This window comes from Oxyura jamaicensis, chromosome 10 (genome assembly GCF_011077185.1).
Source record: "Oxyura jamaicensis isolate SHBP4307 breed ruddy duck chromosome 10, BPBGC_Ojam_1.0, whole genome shotgun sequence".
Classification (NCBI taxonomy): domain Eukaryota; kingdom Metazoa; phylum Chordata; class Aves; order Anseriformes; family Anatidae; genus Oxyura; species Oxyura jamaicensis.
The window spans coordinates 14,895,491-14,909,338 of record NC_048902.1 but is presented as its reverse complement, the minus strand read 5'-3'; the positions used below and the strand labels follow the sequence as shown (position 1 = coordinate 14,909,338).

General features: G+C 48.6%; 1 protein-coding gene across 10 annotated transcripts in view; it reads left to right on the top strand.

Annotated features, from left to right (window-relative positions):
- Positions 1 to 13,848, top strand: part of AKAP13 (A-kinase anchoring protein 13) — a 205,697-nt gene that overhangs the window by 85,814 nt on the left and 106,035 nt on the right. For all 10 annotated transcript variants that reach the window (XM_035335274.1, XM_035335269.1, XM_035335270.1 and 7 more), the window contains exons 7-8: positions 873 to 1,056; positions 11,876 to 12,065. In XM_035335274.1, coding sequence (XP_035191165.1) covers positions 873 to 1,056; positions 11,876 to 12,065 — 374 coding nt within the window. The remainder of the gene's footprint in view (positions 1 to 872; positions 1,057 to 11,875; positions 12,066 to 13,848) is intronic.

Here is a 13,848-nt window from a genome sequence, read left to right as displayed (position 1 = left end):
GCTTTGATCTGCTAGTGCCGTATTTCAGCAGTGCATCTGGAGCCCATTTCTGGTTGAAGCTTTTCAGAGCAAAGCTGCAGGGCTGCAGCTTTTAGAGGAGGGGGATACTTTTCCGAGATGAAAGCTTAGGCTCAAGAGTGACTTTTACCAAATTAGAAGGTCACGGTTATTAAACATAAAAAGCAGCAGAGGAGATTACTAGTTTATAAATGCTGCTACTCAGAATTACAGAGCTACTGTGGAAAGCTGAGAAAAGCTGGTCTAAGGCACAGTGAAACCAGGAAATCAAAACCCTCACTTTTTCATGTCTATATGAGAGGCTAAACTGTTCTCTTTTATAACCGCTCTGCATATGTGCTTCACTTGCAGTTCATTTGCTTCATGCCCTGGGACAAATCAGTGTCCCGTTAAATAACATAACTCGTACATTCCTAAAACCTGGTCCTGGGCATGGGGGAAAAAAGGGGTTGCATGTACAGAAAACCCGACCCAAACATGTTGGGCTCTATAGGGCAGCTTTGTGGTAGTCGTGGCTGCCCATGAAGCCGTTCTTTTCACATTGACTTCTGTGGTCTTTCAGTCTTACGCGAGAGGTCCTGAGCACGGTCAGTCTCACCATAGCCAGTCCCTTGCTTTCAGGCACTGGGCTCTCCTGGATTTCACAGCCAGCTTGTGCTGAGCATGTTTTTCCAGGTGCTGCAGTGTTTAGGTTCCTTGGCTTTTTGGCTGTCAGCACCTCCAGTTTTGTGCCAGCCATTGTGCAGTCCTTGGCGTGTGCATGGCTTGTCTCCAGTAGCAAGGATGTGGGGAAATGGCATTCACCTCAACTGCAGCCTGAAAATTCCTATTTCTTTTTCCTTCTTTATTCCCAGAGAACATCCCTCGGGAGACATTGATGCATTTCGCGGTGCGCCTGGGTCTGCTGCGGCTGACATGGTTTCTGCTCCAGCAGCCAGGAGGAAGAGGAGCGCTCAGCATCCACAACAACGAAGGCGCTACACCCGTGAGCCTGGCCTTGGAGAGAGGCTACCAGAAGTTACATCAACTTTTGACGGAGTAAGGATGATTTAATGGTTACTCTGCTTGTTTTCCATTCTCCGTGTCATGCTTCCCTTTACTTTATCCTTGAGGAGTGTCTAAGAGCTATACTCTACCCTTAAAGACATTTTTTTCTATAACTTTGCTTTTACCTTTATTGCTAGAAGCAACGGGGGCACATCCTTAGCATTTATGGTAAGTGCAATAACCGTGTTGGGTTCTCCTTTTCTACTGCACAGTGTTCTGTTTCCAGCAGTCCCTCGGAGCCCAACATGAATCACTGTAATATCGCCCAATTGAGACTAACCTTATGCAAACACAAGAGGAAGAGCTTTGCTTCGAACAAGTACAGCTGTCCAAAAGAGCGTAGCTGGCAGGCTTTGTGGTGGTGGTTGGGACTGTCACGTTCTTATTTTGTAGATTTGGAGGTTTTTGGTTAAGCAAGGCCACAACAATTTTATTGAAATACGGCAGCGTCTTGTAGAGAATAAACATCTAGCAGGATAGGTAAGAATTTAGGTAAAAATTTATGCAGGTATTTACAACAGAAGCTGAGAAGCAGCCAAGTCTTGCCAGCTCTTAGCCAGTGACTTGCATGAGCATTTACTGCAGCGTTTTACAAGGAATCCTTCAGAAAATGGAAAGCTGCTTTTGAACAGCAAGTGTTTGGAGTACTAGCTTTAAAAGCTGCAGATAATAAAGACAAAGAGCAGAAATAAGTCTGGGGGGTGGGTATTTGTAGAAAGGAAAGATTTGGTCTGCATGACTGTTATTCTGATGCCTAGTCCCCTTAAGCTTCGTTATTAACTTTGTTTTTCTGATTTGAATCTACAGATGCTTAGGGTTTATGTTGAGTGACCCAATGTCATGTTTAGGAGTCTTCTGTGTTGTCTACATTCTCACGCAACATTTCTTTATGCTACAAATTGTAAATTACTCTTCCCTCTGTAGTTGTTGGACAGGATGTTAGGGGCAGAACAAATCAGATCTGCTGCTGGAGTGATTGCATTGAAGTTTCATCTTTAATAATTCAGCCATCCACAAACCAAGTGGGGATGCAGAAGGAGGTGCAGGGTGGGACAGGAACTGTGCTCTAACCTCTTCTTTACCACCGTTGAACCAATATAGAGGTGATGGCAGTGTTACTTTTTTTTTTCACCATGTGATTTCAACAACAGTTGCACTGCGAAAATACTCATCACTCTTGCGGGCTATCCTGTAAAACTGGAATATGCCAAGTTGTCCTGTAACTGCGGCACTGTTCTCTTAAGATCATTAATCTTACCTTGGAGAATTTGCATCCTATCAATAAATTTAAATTAGCCAAAACTTGATTATAGAGCTCACAGCAAAGAGAGCTATCTGAGTATTAGTAGTGCTGTTAATTTAAAAAGAAAAGGGAAGCAAACAGAGCTATTACAACAGCTATTACAGTGTATTTGGTAGTGTATTTCACAACCAGTTCCAATAGTGGGATGGCAGTTCTCGCTTGGTGGAATAAAAAAATGAGCACGTGGGTTACACGGCATTGCCCTCTGCCATTCATTCATGGAGCACTGCTGCGGTAAGCCAGGGGATCTTTCTGGTGACCTTTGCAGCTCATCTTTGAACATGAGACACTGTGGCAACCTCAGTACCGTCAAGGTGCTGCCTCCCCTTCTTTTAATAAATCCTTAAACTGCTTGCGTGGGTTAAGTGGAATTATGGTTAGTTTTGTCTTGGACTTCTGGGTGGAAATATGATGCAGAAATCTGACGGCCGTGGCTCCGAGAGCCGTGCTACCTGTGTGCAGTGCTGCAAGCAGGCTGCCCTGAGCCATGGGTGCTGGAAGTCACAGGGCCCCTTCTTGATGCCCAGGACAAGGCAAGGTGCCATGCTGCGAGCTCGGGGCTGCCCGGAGTGGTGGCAGTGCTGTGTGATGTGGGGACCGCCACAGCCCTTCGCACGTGGGGACGGTGGCTGCAAAACGAAGGTGTCCTGTTTGCACAGCAGACATTTCCTGGTGCTCGCTGCTTTCTGCAGTTGCATGGGATCAGGGCTTGAAAATCCCTGCTGGGAGAACTAGTGAGTTTCAAAATAGAGAAAAGCAGCCAAATTCCACGACAAGAGTATATATCATTTATGTGCTGTCAGAACACAATGGATGCTGTACAATCGCTTTTCTGCGCTCTGCTTCTGCACAGGCTGTATAATCCACGCACAGAAATTTGGCACACAACTCGTACCACTCAGCAAAATACGGAGCAGCAACGCATGTTAGCGAGAGCCCATACAAAGGAGTCATTATTTTTACAAGTAATTAAACTGCACTTCACAAAATAAATGAACGCAGTGTGTTTTGTGATGCATTATCCTTGGGGGGATTTTATTGTTCACTTGCTTGCTAATTTGCAGGACCCCGCGCTTCACAATGATCCTCCTGGCCAGCATGGGGAAGGGGTGAAGTTTGGCTGTAATTAGGGTAGAGGCACAAAACCTTCTCCGCTGATGCAGTTTTGTCTGGGTTCAGCTGCAGAGCACTCTGATTCAGCCGCAGCATAAATATTTTTCTCAAAAACTCAATTACGCTGGTGACATTCTGGATTTCTGTTTATCAGCCGAGCTTTCCCTTTTCAGCTGCCGGTGTTGATTTGAAAAAATGAAAGATGACTTCTAGCGAAATGGTGCGAGCCTGGGAGTCGCCTTTGCTGCAGGCTCGAGCTTGTGAAGTGGCTCCTGCATCCTGTGGCGGGACAGGTACACGATGCTGCTTTTGAGGCTGAAGCAAGGGGCTGCAGAGGAGCCCGTGTGGGCTGCCTGAGCTGGAGAACGAGATGCTGATAGCAGTGCTCGTCGGTTGCGTGGCATCCCTGAGGGTGCTCGTTTTATCTTCTAGATTAAAGCATACGTCCCGCAATACAAATGGAATAGGATGGTGCAGAAGGGTGCGTCTGTTTTTTTAGGGACAAAAAGCATGGAAGGGTTTTCTCTAGGAATATTCTTCTATGCCTGCTAGCAGCTTGGCTGGCGGTTGTTTCTTAAATACACCTGATCTTGTATGAAAAAGCCTCAGACACCAGGCGGGTTGCACAGCTCTCTCTGAGCTTCAGCGATTTCTGACTGCGGTATGAGTGAATTCAGAAACGGAGGCTCCTTCCTTGAAGCCTGCTACTTCCTTATGTTTAAATTGGGCAATGCTTGCTCCAGGGCGTTGGCAGCCCTCGTCTGCCGTGCTCCTTGGAGAAGAGAGGGCTCGGGAGAGGCAGCGGGGCTGTTAACCAGGGGGAGCACGCTCCGTGTGAGTAACTTGGCCTCTGCAACGGGACAGCTGCATTTTGCACTAGTTGGTGTTTTCAAATCCAGCTCAGCGTAGTAATATAATCTGCCTGCCAGCTCCATGTTCTTCAGTGCTTTGCAAGTCAGGCAAGTAAAATGGCTCCAAGAAGGAGCGAGTGTTCACAATGTCGGGGCAGTCGGAGTGCCGTTCTGCGAAACACCCGCTGATTGGTAATCCGACTTCATTGCTGCACAACAAAGTTCTGTCCAGCAACCCAAACCTAGCAGGTTTTTCTTTCTGCGAAGCCAAATGCTGGTCGTTCCTTCCCGGCTGTGAGTGATTTATGCCCCCTGAAAGGGGAGGCAGAGAAAAGTGAAGTCGGTAAGAAAGCATTTTTCCAGTCCCTGCAGAGGGAAGGATTCGGGACTTTAACAGTCTCTTGAGTTTTTTTCTCTCACCTTAGTTTTGCTTTTGCTGTTTTCCCTGCTTGCTTCTTATTGCTGTGGAGCACTTCTGTATGGCTCTGTGTGTAAAACATCCTGGTAACAGCCAGGAGGCCCAGGATATGAAGGCATCAGCCACTAGCAGCATGTATTTCCAAAATTAAACTGACCCAGATTTAATTAACACGTACAAGAAATAGCTCCCTGGTAGCAGGAGTGTTTGGTGACCATTTTGCAGTACTGGATTATCACTTGCTGTTCTGATTTTATGTAAGTAATTGATGGAGTCTGTGCTGTAAGCTCCGTGGTGCCTCTCAGATGAGGAAGCTTTTGCAGTGACTTTGCTTTGGTAATTGAATACACTCTTCTGGTTTTCTAGGCCAGAGCTGCAAGAGGATTTGTCTGGCATCTCATTTCTCAGCTCACCAAAGCAGCACGTCCTTTCAGCATGTGTTTTATGTCAGAAGCGTCCAGTTCGTCTTCAGCAGGTGGTTTAAGCGTGGTCTTAAAATCAGGCATTTCTTACAGCGCGCTGCCAAATGGGGACAACAGTTAAAGCCGGACACTTTTAATCTAACGTTGCTGCGAGGTTGTTCCATTAACTTCAGTCTGCACAGGACACGGGCCATCTGTGGTGCAGATGCTTTCCAAAATCACAAGTTTCCTGGGGCTGGAAGGTGACTTCATGGCCGGGTTGTGGCAGTGCGTGTAACGGGGTGCTCAGACCCCGTCCCGTCTGCGCTCTTGCCTTAACTGTGAGCTGGGAACTGGCTGTGAAAGCTCCCAGTCTCCCCTGGGTTACTTATTTCTCCCGTTATTATCGAGCACGGGTGGGATGCAGCTGGGGACATGCAGGTGCCCCAGAAGTTGCCACCACGATAGATAATTTTATTTTTGGCTAACCAGGCTCAGCCAAGAAAAAGTTTACTGAAGTAACACTATCATCTAGCATTTTTCCTTCCGTTCCCCCACCCCAAACCAAGCAACAAAACCTTTTGATCGCTATGCGGGGTGCAGGGCAGTAGGTTTTAGGGCACGGCTCGCTCTCATTGTGCAGTCTGTTAGGAGAGGAGAGCAGCTGCCTTTGTCTCTGTGAGTGCTGGCTCAGGATTAACATTTAAAGGAGCATTCAAAGTCATTAAAAAGGTAACGAGAGAGGAACTGATGAGAGATCCATGTGTTGCGAGGATGCAGTTTGGCTACAGAAGCATGGGAGTAGGAGCGATCCAACAGGATCCGGTCTTGTGGCTCTGTGTTACTGAACTTTGAGATGACTTTCTGGGACGTGGTTGTTTCACTGATATTTCTTCCAGCTTGGAAAGATGCTGAGGTGCCGTGGGTTTCCACGGGCCCCAAGAGTACAGCAGAGGAGCAGAGGGGAGTGGGAGCAGTCAGGTCTGAACGTGATGGAGCAGGAAGAGTTTGTGCTTCCCTCTTTCCACCTCCTCACCCACTGCACGCTCCAGCTTTTCCTCTTTTCCTACTGTCTTCCAGCATCCCTATTAAGACTTGTATTTTCATTCGTTGGCTCCCTCCTTGTCTTTGTTTTGTATGTATCCACCTCTGCATACAGAAGAAAGAGGAGAGACTTTGTCCCTATGGTAGGAACAGCATTTTACTGTCTCTGATACCCTGCTTGGCAACCAGAGGTCCTAGGAGGTGACGTTCATGCAAACAGGCCTGTGAGGAGGAGAAAGGAGAGATTTAGAAGAGATTTGAGAAGATTTGGTAAGATATGAGAAGATACACCCCCCAAGCAGGGCATCTTTCTTGTTAGGTAAGGCTATGAAAATAAAACAAATGCAAAAATGCATTTAACAACGGACAGCTATTGGATCCTATGGAATGTATCATCCTGCTTGGCAAATATATTTGCTGGCAGTTTGTAGTTTTATTTTTTGATATATAATTAACTTCAAGGCCTGAGAAATGCTTGGGTTTAAGAGTGCAGCCCCTTTGTGGTAGAAAATAGGCTCTGTTTGCTGAGATAACTGGCCGTGCTCACTTAGGATATGTGATTCTGCAAACAGCTGTTGAGGAACAAGCCAGCTTGCCTCTCTTGTATGATTTCCTATTGTATGGTGTGTTGATCACAGGACTGAGAAGTGAGCATTAAATATTTTGAATCCAGTCATTAAATGTTTAAGCTGTTATTGAAGGATAGGTTGTGCAGTCCTGAATTGAGTGCAGTGTCCAAACCCACTGCGGTTCTGTGTGGAGTGCTCTAAGGGGTTGGTCATTACTGCTGCAGCTAATGAGCTTTAACTCTTTCCTCCAACATCAAAAGCGGTCCAATTAGTGAGTGCTTTGTAAAATTGTCTTATGTAAGAAACTTTTTCTCCTTTTCTGTGGCTTTCAGTACATTTGGAAGCACCTGGAGTATGAATACCACGTTTAAATCACTTCCCAGTGTTTGCATTTGCTTTAACCCAATCTAGCTCATACCAGTTGCACCTGTGCTCTCAGCCTCCTGTGTGATTTGCGCTGATGATTACAAAAGCAGGGGGGACCAAGAAAGTGTTTGTGTGCACTGGTATTTCGTATGCCACTAAAGACCATGAGGCTGTTGATGAAAAGCTGATGGCACCCCTACAAAGCCTGTATTACCCCAACGCTTCTGCAACAGCTTTCTGTTCTGTCGGGTCAAATTTCTAAGAAACTGTTTCCATATACCTTCCAAAAAAAGAGTACTGATAATATTAGAAGGACATTAAGGGAAGGAATAGTGAAAATGGACACTTGGGTTCTCTTAGGAGTAATGGCACTGCCACTAAATATTAATTGCCGTTCGTAATGAGCAGTTGCTGCCATTATCCGTAGCTGTTTGTTGCTGGCAGCCTGCAATTTCCTTTGAAGAATAAAGAGATCCTTCAGAGTCCCGTACCCAGTTCCGTGATGGGTTTAGGAAATTGGCTTTTTGTGTTACGGGTTTCTGGAAGTGGGTCTGAGACTCTGGTGCCAGGTAAATCTGGGTGCAGATTTTCATCGGAGGGACTGTTGGCTTGACGTCTGTAAATTGTCCGTGGTAGGGACCTGTGGTGCAGCAGCCACCACGGGCAGCTTCCTGCCCCAGTAGGCACCGGTCCTTGCTTATCCCAGACCACAGACGCTGCATCTCCTCTTTTCAGTGTGATAATGTAACAGCAAGAAATCAGAATTTGACCAGGGATGTGAGGTTCAAGTTCAGTTTAGGTTTTATTTGCCCTACAGATAAGAGCAGCTAAATTCTAGCATTTCCTAGTTTTTGGCTGTAACCATAACACTGGTTGCTGTGGTGTTGGTTTTTTTTTGGTTTTGTTTTAAGAGATTTTATTTTCTCTATCACATGAATGTGGGACCTGGTGCTTTCAGAGTCACCCAGCAGCTGTGGCCAGGCTCGCAGTGAGATCCCAAGAGCTGGCAGCGCTGCGGCGTTTGTTTGTTCGGCTCAGAAATGCGGAGGGGATATCCCCAGGAAATAACACCTTGAGTTCCCACACCGCCTTCCTCACCCGGCTGGGGAACTGTGGGATTCTTCACGGGGTTCTGCCTAATGCACCGAGGCCATTTTGATCCTTTTCTGATCTCTTCCCCACTCTTCCTCTCCCCTGCGGTTAAAACCTGTAATCTGGGTACTGGAAAACCCTTCCCAGCACAGCCAAATTTCAAACCTCTCTCACCGACGGCTGCTTCTGAAACTTTTGAAGGCGGGCAGAGCTTTTCCTCCAGTCAGAGCGCGTTTTTTTTTTTTTTGTTCCCCCCTTCTCACTTATCTTCCCTCTTTATAAAAATATCTTGCCGGTATCTGCAGGAAGCTGGGAGCCGCTCTGTGTCACTGCAGGCTTTCCTCTACCTCTTTCCGCCTCTCCTTGGCCCGGGGCCATCCTATCTGCCCCGCCACGAGACCAGAATAGGTTCAGCACACAAACGCGGCACGGCTCCTCCTTCGCCGGGAACGGCTCTGCTTGGGCACTCGGTGGAGGTTTGAAAAATAGCATCGCTTGTGGTCTTCCTCCTGTCAGATGTGCAGTAGGCGATGCTGTGGTTGGAGCAAAAGAATTAGCTCCTGGGTCAAGCAGCTCACGGCCCGAGAGCGTTTTGGAGGTGGTGAGGGTTTGGGTTTGCTCCTCCCTTCGCAGCGTTTGGGGTCAGCATCCTTCCTTGAGTCCCGTTTCCGCGGATGAAGGGCCGGCTGGTAAGTCTTTCCTTTGTCCTGCAAGCGCTGTTCTTTCTTGAAGCCAGCGATTTCCCTTCTGGGAAGCCTCTGTGTAACAAAAAGCTGGGTCAGAAGCAGCAGGGAGTGGAGATGGAGGACTTCTTCCTGGTCTCCTCCGCATGGCTGTGCCCAACGTGGAGGCACCCCAGTGACCCTGGGGACCTCGTTGGTCAATCCTTGCCTTTTGAACCAAGTGAGATAGTCTCTTCTGGAAAAGCCTGGCTCAGGGGCGGTACAAAGGAAACTTTCTGTTCAGTGGGATCTTTCAAGTCTTTCAATAGGAAGCTGTTGAAAGAGGAGGGTGAGAAGGAATTGCCCCAGGCTGGTCAGATGCTATAATAAGATGTGTTTCCCCTGTAGCTTAAGCTCCTGTGCTGCATGGAAGGAGATTTTCAGACTACTCGAATGCAGGAGTTTCTATCTACGTTTCTTAGTAAATCTTTAGTAAATATTTGCATATTTGTTTTTATCTCCTAGTAGAGCAGCTTGGGTATGCGCTTGTACGTAATTACAGCTACTACAGAAATTGCTAATCTATGCAAAATGAGCACCTTTCCCAGGGAGGGAGCACTGAGTGTGCAGCCTATAAAGCACATTTTCTGGAAGGATGTGTGTTTTTGTTACCTTAACAGAACCCAGGGCTTGCAGCGAGCCAGGCAGGGGGGACACAAATGGTTAAGTTCAACGTAGGGGGACAAGTGAGCAGGAGCATGTTCTCATGTGATCTGCCTGCTCTTGAAAGCAGTTGAACAGCAGAAATAGCAGTGAGCCAACCCGTTAACGCTCGGGAGCACTCACTTGTCCCCTGCAGCAGCCCGTCAGTGCCTGGATGCATCGGGGTGCGAGAGGGAGGACTTGGAGGAGTCGGTGGATTGAGACATCGCTGCCAGAAGGTGGAGGTGGCAGGTCGCAGGGGTGGTGGTGGGGATGCCCACCGTGATGCAGGGGGCAGCTCAAGCCTGTGATTCCCATCCAGGTTTTGAGGCTTTGAAGCCACCGAGGGTCCTGCAGATCCACAGGCTGCTTTGTGGGTGCCCATTTGAAGACGCCTGTAAGTGCACTTGAAGCTGGTGAGAAAGCAGAGAAGGCTGTTGTGTCTGAAAGGACACAGCAGCCTGCTGATGTTGGCCTCATGAGTGGGTGAACCTGGTTTTTGTGCTGCCTGCTTCGTTGTGCTCCGCGTGGCCCCGCGAGCAGTGATTTCTCATACATGACAGCCGAAAAGGAAAATACTCCAGACAGAAATGGCTGTGTTTCCTTGATAAAGGAAAGTCATTTATTTAGCCACTTCACACTTGTAATGGCTCAGTTGACTCCAGTGCCTCAATGACCGGATTTATATAAATCAGCACAAAAAACTCCGCGTCCTTCTGTTCCTCTATAGCAATATTGCTTCTGTTTAAATCAAGAGTAATTCCGTAGAAGTCAATTGAGTTACATCATGGCAAAGGGTGGAAGGCATACATTCACTTTGTCTGAATTTGCTTTGTGTCGTGCTGATTTAACCCCAAATGAGTCACGAGAGGAGGTGGGCTGTGGACAGCACATCGGCTGTCTCCGGCTTCCCCTCGGCACTCTGCCTGCTGCTGTTGCCGCTCGTGGTGGTGTTTGATCGTTACTACTTCACTTTCTAAATTGCACAGCTTCCCAAGAGGTGGCCTTGTGGTTGGCCCACGGGAGGGGTTTGCTGCTTCTGAAAAAAACAGCGGGCCAAGGTGCAGCCAGTTGTGTAGTTCTACCTGGCGGACGGTACGAGTTTGCTGCACCTGTGCCTTGTCAAGTCCCTTCATCATTTTTGTACAATCACAGCTCTGTCCCAGGCTGCTTCTAGGGAAACCTGTAGCTAAAGGGAAATCTGGGGATGCTGGCTGTGGGGCCATGCTGTCGGCTCAGGCTAGTGCTCAGCAGCTGCAGTCCCAGGGAGGGGACGATGGCGAGGTCTCTGTTTCTCATGTCCATGCCAGGTCAGCGTTAGCCCCACATCCTTCAATCCCTGCCCGGTTCTCTCCTGGGAGTTGCCTCTCTCATTAGGGCGTGTGATAATGAAAAGATGGTTTTGGTTTCCTGAATCAGTTCTGGTTCAAAATGAAAGCTACAGACCTGAAGCTTTAGATGAACACCTTGATAAGATGACTTCTACACCCCGTTAAAGTGACACTGCTGTTTCTGTGCAGCTCGGTGAGAGCAGCCACGTGAAGAATTGCTGCTCTGAGTTGTAAACTTGTGCAAAATCAGGGCCTGATGTCTGAGATGACTGAACAGAGATTTCTATCAACTAGAACTGCTGAGTTAGTTTTTCATTCTGACCTCCAACAGCCCCCTTTTCTCCTTTCTTTTCCTTTGGTAAGAAGAACGTCGGTGTTATTGCCGCAGAAGGAAGAGGTCTCACGACACTGAGGATGTCTCACGTCGAAGCAGTTTCACAGGGCAAGCAGAATTCATCTCAGGAGTGACAAAACTGCTGCAATTTGATGGCTGTTGGGTGTTGGTGAAGAGGTGTGCTGGTTTCGGTGTAGAAGTTGTAGTATCTGTGTCATAAAAATCGTTGCTCCCTCGAACTTTTCCCCCTGCAGTCTTTCTTTCAGGTATCTGTTGTTCTCCAGCAGCCACTTTGGTGATCTTCACCTGCAATAAATTCTGTTTTAAAAGCAATTGCAGTGCCCTTTGCTATTAGTCACTTGTGTTCTTCTTGTCTGGGGGATAAAAGCAGGTCTCCCTACCTGAGAAAGATCTTGTGGAATAGAGCTCGTGGCTGGCTCTGGCTCTAAATCACATTCATTTTCAGGATGGAGACGTGTGCATGTGTGTCTGGCCCTGGAGCCGTTGCTCTGCTTCTCTTGGGCCATTGATTAGATGACTGTCCAGAGTGAGGAACAGTGTGCGTGTCCTGCCGTGCAGCATCCCTCCTTGCTCACAGACTAACCCGCGGTGGTTTCGTTTCAGAGAAGAAGCCAGGGAGCCGGACTCCTGGAGTACCTTGTCTCACACGGTGCACACCGGGGAGTACTGCGTGAAGCACCACCGGCGGCTTGATGTTTACTTGCTGACGGCTGAAACCAAGGAAGGGACAAAGGCCAGCCTGGAGAGCGACATACGGCAGCTTCAGCTACACATGCAGAGCCACCAGCACCGGGTAAGGAAACACCTGTCATTATTGAATAGAGAGGGAGCTGGGTGGCTGCTGCTGTTGCGAGCAGCCTGGCACCTGGTGGGCTGTCCACACGCAGGCACTGTCTGGGGGCATGTGCACCAGTGGGTCTAGACGTTTGCTCTGGATGTCCTTAGCAAACATCCAGGCAGACACCTGCCTGTTATCTCCCTGAAATACGGGGAGATCTGATAAAGCCGTGTTAGGAAGCGTGGCATCAGACAGGGAAAACCTTCATGGAGGTGAGGTGCATCGTCCTTCCAGCTGCTGGCAGCTGTTGGGTGGCGTGTGTGTGTGCTGGAGGGGGTCAGGGCCTGGGGGACTGGCACCCTGGGTACATCTGTGTTCGGATAAAGATGACAGGGTCAGAGGGGAGAGGGAAAGCTGGTGGGGAAAGCAGTGGTTTTCTTAGTGCCTCGGTGTAGGGTTTGGAGAAGCCCACCCCAGCCACGCAGTGTGTGTACCCGTAGCCCTGCTCATGGTGGTACAAGGTGGATGCTTGGGAGATTTCTTCTCAATGTTTAAACATCAGTGCGAAAGGGACGTGTTCAAGAGGGGAAGATGAAGCAGCAGGACACTTCTGTGCAACTTCTCAGAACTGCTCTGTGTGTGTTGCACAGCTGCCATCGCTTTATCACTCATGAATCTGCTGCTACGGGGGTGTGGGGTTTAAATAACAGTGCTCCCAGGCATTTCTGTTCCTTTAAGCAAGCAAAGAGAGAACTGCAGTCTGCGCTGGGCTGGAGGGAAGTTCAGAGGTATCGGTCACCCTTCCCCGAGCAGGAGATGTTAATTACTCCCCATCTCGACAGGAACTGGTGGCATGAGTGGCAAAGCAGAGCTAACCGTGAAATCGCCTCCCTGCACTTCCCCTTTTCATCAGCTGGCACTAAGGCACGGCCGCACATCGAGCTCGTTCCTTGCTTGCTAGAGCCAGTGCCAGATGGGTACATTTTGTCTGACAAAGAAATCACAAAAGGCTATGTTTAGACTTTTTCTTCCCAGCGCTGTTTCACTTCACATCTAATCTGATTGGGATTTGGAGCGCAGCCCTGTAATGATTGCGTTTAGGTTCATTTGGGGTCGGGTAGAAGCCAGTTGGCTCCTTTTGGAGCCGGTTCTATTTTTCAGGCTATCAGCAGAGTGACTTCACCGCGAGGATGCTGGGGCTGCCGCCGCCCCTCCGGCTTATTCCAGCACAAGTGTCACCGTTGTCTGCGGCCGTCTGTCCGTCCTGGCCGGGGACCAGCAGCACGGTGTCTGTGCTCTGCTGCAGGGCTGGGTGGCCGAGGAGATGGTTCTGGTTTTGCTGCCCGTGCTGCCTGCCTCCCCTGCTCACCTGCCTTGGGCTGCCTCCAAAAACACGAGCTGCATCGTGGCTGGCAGATACACAGCTGCAGGGGAGGTGGGCGGCGGGGTTGTTTGAAGCAGGAGAGCCATCGCAAACACCAGAAGTGCGTTCAGTTGTCTGTGATTCAGTGATTTGGTGGCTGTGGTCAGAGTTTTCAAACCTCAGGGTGGAAAGAACAGTAAGTGCAATATCCTCGACGCAGCAGGGATGGGCTTAGGCACGGTTTGTACATGCAACACCCAGAAGTTCCCTGCAATGCATCAGCTAACACGCTGCTCCTTTTGTTACTCGGGGAGAAAAGGGTTGTTTAAGCTGGCATATTTGGGGTGAAATCCTGTTTCTCTGAGAACTTTTAGAATCTTAAAGATTTGAAGGAACCTATTGAGTTAGACTGCTAGGGTACTTTTTTTTTTTGAG